Below are 5,342 nucleotides of genomic sequence, written 5' to 3' on the forward strand. Positions count from 1 at the left end.
TTTTTTTTTTTTTTTTGGAGCCAAGGTTTCCCAATGTAGTCCTGGCTGTCCTGGAACTCACTCTGTAGACCAGGCTGGCCTTGAACTTAGAAATCCGCCTGCCTCAATACTATTATTCTTGATATGAGAACGGGCATGCTTTTGTTGAAATCACAAGACAGGTTGTGAGAGTTGGTTCTCTCCAACTGTGGGGTGCAGGGCTCAAACTACTGAGGCCCTTGGGCTTGTGAAGTGAGCGCTTGCGCCAACTGTGCCAACTCACCCGCCTGGTTTTCATGATTTCCTAACTCACCTCCCTAAGCAATAAGGAACAGAACGGCTTTGAGACCGAGCCTCACAGTGTGCCCTGAGCTAGCCTAGAACCCTCAAGTTACCAGACTCAGCCCACCACATCTTGTGGCTACAGCCAGCCGTCAGCTCCAGGTTTCCTTCCTCCTCCTCCCCTTCCTTGGTAGCTCTACCAGGCAGCCTCTGAAGAAATGACGGGCATTTGCTTATCAATTAAAAGCTACCCAAGGCCTTTCCACTGCTCTACCTGGCTGGCCTTCCTGGGCCAGGCCACTGGACAAATCACGCACGTTTGTTCCCTGTCAATGCAGACTGTGTACAGCTATGGGGATCCCGACACAGAGAGTTCACTGGAAGTTTGCTGTTTGCTGCTCTGGTAAACCTAGGGAGAAAGACATCTGGCCCTTCTTATTTCTGCTACCCCTGACTCTACTTTTCTTTCTATATTATTATTTTTTCTACCTACCACTGCTTCCCAAGTGCTGAGATTAAAAACATACTGCATCTGGTATTTTCTAAATTATGTCTGTATGTGCCAGACTCAGAGAGCCTGGAAGGACGCTCCCTCTTGGAGCTGAAGTTACAAGCAGTTTCAAGCCACCTGAGGAGGGCGTGGGAACTGAACTTGAGGACCTCTGCAAGAACAGTAGGCAGTCTTAACCACAGAGGCAACTCTCCGGCCTTTCATTTTCCTGAATAAACAGGCAGCATGCTATGCAATACTCCACCCTCCAGGTCCCTTCTCGGTGACACACAATGAAGGGGGCAGGGCTATACAAGGCGTGTTAGAAGCCACTTGCGGTATTAAAGGGCCCCGACTTCCCCAAGCCAAACTGCAGGATGTCTGGCATCTGGTGAATGGAAGTACTCACAAAAATGCATGCAATATAATTTATCCTCTTAAAAACCTGAGTGAAGGAAAATGTGTGTTTTATGCTTCTGTCCACTGGTTCCTTTTTTCCCTTTTCGTAGCCGGCACTGTGCAAAAGCAGCCAGGAGTCCAGGGCTGTGAGCTTCATTCGTTTCTGCCCAGGACATGTTCTCAAGGCTGGATTACTTGGGGGGCGGGGGGCAGACAGTGGAGGGAAATAAAACCGTCTCTTGGATGCCTTTGTATTCTGGGCAACCCTGAAAACCTTCCCCCAACAAGATCCAATTTCCTTCCTCCTAGCAGAGTGCAAGGTCCTATATATGATCAGAAGCATGTCTCTAGAGCCCCACAGGCTGCCTAAGGCTGGAGGAGTGAATCATCATGGCGGCCCACACTTGGGAGAGTCTCCACTCGGTTCCCTTTAGGGTAGCACACAGGGCCCGGGCCCAGCCTTTCTCATAACAGAAGTGGGGTGGGAAGGACAGGAAGCTAATAAACTGACTCATGGGAGCAAGTGACCACTGTGTGTCCACGGGTCCTCCCATGGACCACACCCACATACGCCAGACAACTACACAGGTAGACGTGATCTCCTAGAAGTCTAAGAAACTTACGAAATTCTGGGTGAGAAGGAAGAGGGAGCTCTTGTTTTGAGTTTTTGTTTGTTTGGTGTTTGTTTTTGTTGTTGGTTGGTTTTGTTACTGGGTTTTTGTTTTGTTTTGTTTTGTTTTGTTTTGTTTTTGGAGGGGGGGTGGTTCAAGACAGGCTTTTTCTGTGTACTCTGGGCTATCCTAGAATTGCTCTATGGACCAAACTGGCCTTGAACTGACAGAGATCCACTTGCCTCTCCTCTGCCTCCCAAAGGCTGGGATTAAAGGCTTGAGCCTGCTGCCACCACCCACCCTGCTGGGAGCCCTTGTTTTTAAGGCTCTCCTACACCAGGTGGAAAGTTTCAACTTCAGAACCTTCCTCCTGCAGGGCTCTGGGATAGAGGTGCAGGAGGGGATATCCCAATCTGAGAGTGAGGGCTTTAGTTAGGCACCGTTCCAATCCCCGCTCAGATACCCACAGGGCCTGGGAGATCAACGGGCTAGAGGTGGATCAGGCCACTTGTAGTCCGAACCTTAGTCCAACTCACCGGACGGAGGCCACCCGGCACCACGTAACGGAGCAGCCAGGCAGCTGGCAGCCACACAGGTGGTTTTTACAAGGTCACTGGGTCTCCACCCGGGCCTGAGCCACAGAGGGTAACTAGAGTAGGAAAGCAGTGGACTCTTGATTCTGGGAGGCCTATTCTAAGTGCACTCTGCCCTGCTGGGACTTCTGTCTTCCCTTTCCATGGGATAAGCATTAGCAATGTCCACCGCCATGGAAGAAACTCAGCAATACATAGCTCCCTGTGGTCAGGTTTCTGGGGGTGGGTGGGTGTTGATCTTACAGCCCAAGGCATGACAACCCTAGCCTATGTCAAGATCTCAAATCTCATCCCCTCAGCACCCTACTCCTGGTCCCCATCCAGGCTGAGATCCAGGATGGGAATAGCATCTCCAACAGCCCTGTCTCTCAGCACCTCCCCTTCAGCTGACACCCAGTGGGAGTCCTGGTCAAGTTCCTGAGTGGGAGGAGGTCGGAGCCCCGCCCTGGCTCCACCCCTAACCAGCTGGGTGACCTTCAGGAGGTCACAGTCCCCAATAAGACTGCTTCCAAAGGTGCAAGATGAGAAGTCTCAGGCAGGGAAAGGACAGAGCCTGGTCACCACTGCCTCTCACCTGTAGATACTCCTTGTCCCAGTGTCAGTCATGTTGATGATACTGCTACCTACCCTAGGGTAGGTAAGGCACGGATAGGTATAGCACGGATAAAAATGTCCTGGATGCTCCCCTGACCACCTTAGTCTATTTCAGGAAAACCATCCTGTCTGTCTTACGATGGCAGAAAAGTGAGGTACATCTTTAGGACCCACCAGCAGCCGGCACTTCACACTAGACAAACATCACCCCTAGGACCCAGCGTCCAAGTGCAAGAACACAGAAGCCACAGGGAACACATGCCAACCCCTCCGAGCTCGTCAAGTGACTAAAGTGTCTTATTTGAGCTCCTGGGCTAAGGCTGCCTGGAAATTACAGCTTTAGAGGAATAAAAAATTCCATTCAGACATGCGGTTCCAGACCTGAGGCCTGTGAGCAAAGTTTCCGGTGGCCTCTGCTCCCCTCCCCGCACCGGAAAGCCAGGCGGGTCACCCCGTCCTCAGAGTAAGGAGCAGCTGCAACAGCTGGGGGAGCCCAGTGACAGTTTCAGAAGGGCATCGCATTCTCCAATGAGAGCCCCAAATATGGGATGCCTGGCTTTCAGCCAGCACCCCCGCCAGCGGCTCACTCACCTCCCCAGCATATCTCAGTGATCATACCTTCCCCGCCCACGGCGCGTGGACCTTTCAAAACAGGCCCTAGAGACAGGCCCGCTGGTCCCCACCCAGCCAGGTCCCAGCCCGGCACTGAGTGCGGGTACCCATCTGACATCCATGGTCCTTTTCAAGGACACTGCAGCCATGGGAAGATGGGGGGGGGTCTTCAGCTGGCCGCCCAGCTCCTCAAAGCACAAGCATGTCCGCATGCCGACAATGCCCGGGTGAATCCTAGCACGAGGCCTGTCGCCTGCACCCTGTAGTCTAACTAGATGCTGGGAAAGGCCGGGGGAGGATGCAGGCGGTGGCGAGCGGATGCGGGAATGCAAGGCTGTGGCCAGGGCGGCGCCAAAGGTGTTTGGCTTACCTTTTTGAGCTGGTCATCCTTCAGCTCGGTGAAGTAATAGGCCAGTAGTTGCGCGGCGATCATGTTGACGGTGAGGGATGCCGAGAAGCAGGTGTGGGGCCAGTGGCTCCTCAGTAGCCCCGGTGAGCAGTGGTCCTCCGCCGGCGGATAGGCGACTCCACCTCCTCCTCCCTTGACTCCTCCCCCCTCAGTCCCTGGGCGGGGCGTCTGCCTGCTCTCTCCAGACCTCCGGAGCTCCAGTCCCCTGGAGGGTGACAACCGCCAGCCGGCCCACCTCCTCAGTCCCCATTGGCTGCAAGGCGCCTCTGCAGCGCCGTGGCTGGGGCTTCCCAGCCAGAGCAGGAGGGTGACGGCCGCTCCCTCCCGCGCCGGAAAGGAGGCAGCACCCTGCACGTCCCCCACGTAAGGAGCGCACGGTCACGCGTGGTGGCACAGTGCCATGCCTGAGCGAGTGTGTGTGGGACACGATCTGAAGGGGACCAGAGGACAGATCCAAGACACCACAAACTGGAGAACGCGAGCGGGGCCACACCCCTTCCTCGGAGATTATGGCTCGTCCCCCACCCCTCCCATCCTCACTGTTGGGGAAGCACACAAGTGGGCGTGGAAAGAGAGCGGAAGCCGAAACTAGGCGGCTTCACTGATCTTGCACTGGGTCCCTGTGCCTGCCTGCCCTAAAGGCTCCAGAATCTCAGGATGATGCTCGGCGTCCCACCATGGCCCACCAGCTCTGCATCCCAAACTGTCAGAGTTCACAGAGCTAAACCCTAGCCGCCTGCCCCTGTGACATCATATAAGAACTCATGGCCCCCGTGTGGAATTTGGGCCTATTCCCCACCTGTCCCTACCCTCCACCCTTCTCTGGTGCTTGGGCATCCAGGTCCTGGGAGGTTGGGGGTACCCATCAGGGCGGAGATTGAGGGGAAATTGTGTTTGTACCTTATGACATGTAAGAACTCAGACATACAGAAGTAACTAACACCCTGATTCTACAGGTGAGGAACCTGAGCCATCGCTTTACGGTTGCTGCTCAGGAGGAGAGCCGGGTTTGCTTAGCCTCAGCGCTGGTGACCTGACCGTTGTATGCAGCTTCTCTTCCTTCAGTTTCTGTTGCAGGCCATGTTCCAGAGACCAGGGCTGCAACACATGCCCTGAGGTGACTATAGAGTCCAACTTCTACCCCACATCTGGGGGGGGGGGGGTGTGTGGCTAGGAGCCCTGGCTAGGCCTAGCATCTATCAGGGCAAAGATACCCGTGCCCAGGACACGCTTCAAGTATTCCATGGGCCGTTCCAGCTGCCACCACCTACTGAGAAGGAGGTGGTAGACCCGAGGCCTCTATCCAGAACACATCCCCACCCTGCCTAATGGCAGGTGCAGATGGGTCCTGAATCACCTCTCAGGGTCTCTTT

The 5,342-nt window shown here is 54.7% G+C and overlaps 1 protein-coding gene across 1 annotated transcript in view; it reads right to left on the minus strand.

Moving 5' to 3' along the window:
• The window catches only part of Hk1 (hexokinase 1), a 71,519-nt gene extending 67,184 nt beyond the window's left edge, over positions 1–4,335 (minus strand). Inside the window, exon 1 of the mRNA XM_028776768.1 lies at positions 3,931–4,335. Within this exon, the coding sequence (XP_028632601.1) occupies positions 3,931–3,993 (63 nt within the window). The 5' untranslated portion in view covers positions 3,994–4,335. The remainder of the gene's footprint in view (positions 1–3,930) is intronic.
• Between the last annotated feature and the right edge of the window lie 1,007 nt (positions 4,336–5,342).

The sequence above is a fragment of the Grammomys surdaster genome, unplaced genomic scaffold (assembly GCF_004785775.1).
Source record: "Grammomys surdaster isolate TR1022 unplaced genomic scaffold, NIH_TR_1.0 273, whole genome shotgun sequence".
Taxonomy (NCBI): domain Eukaryota; kingdom Metazoa; phylum Chordata; class Mammalia; order Rodentia; family Muridae; genus Grammomys; species Grammomys surdaster.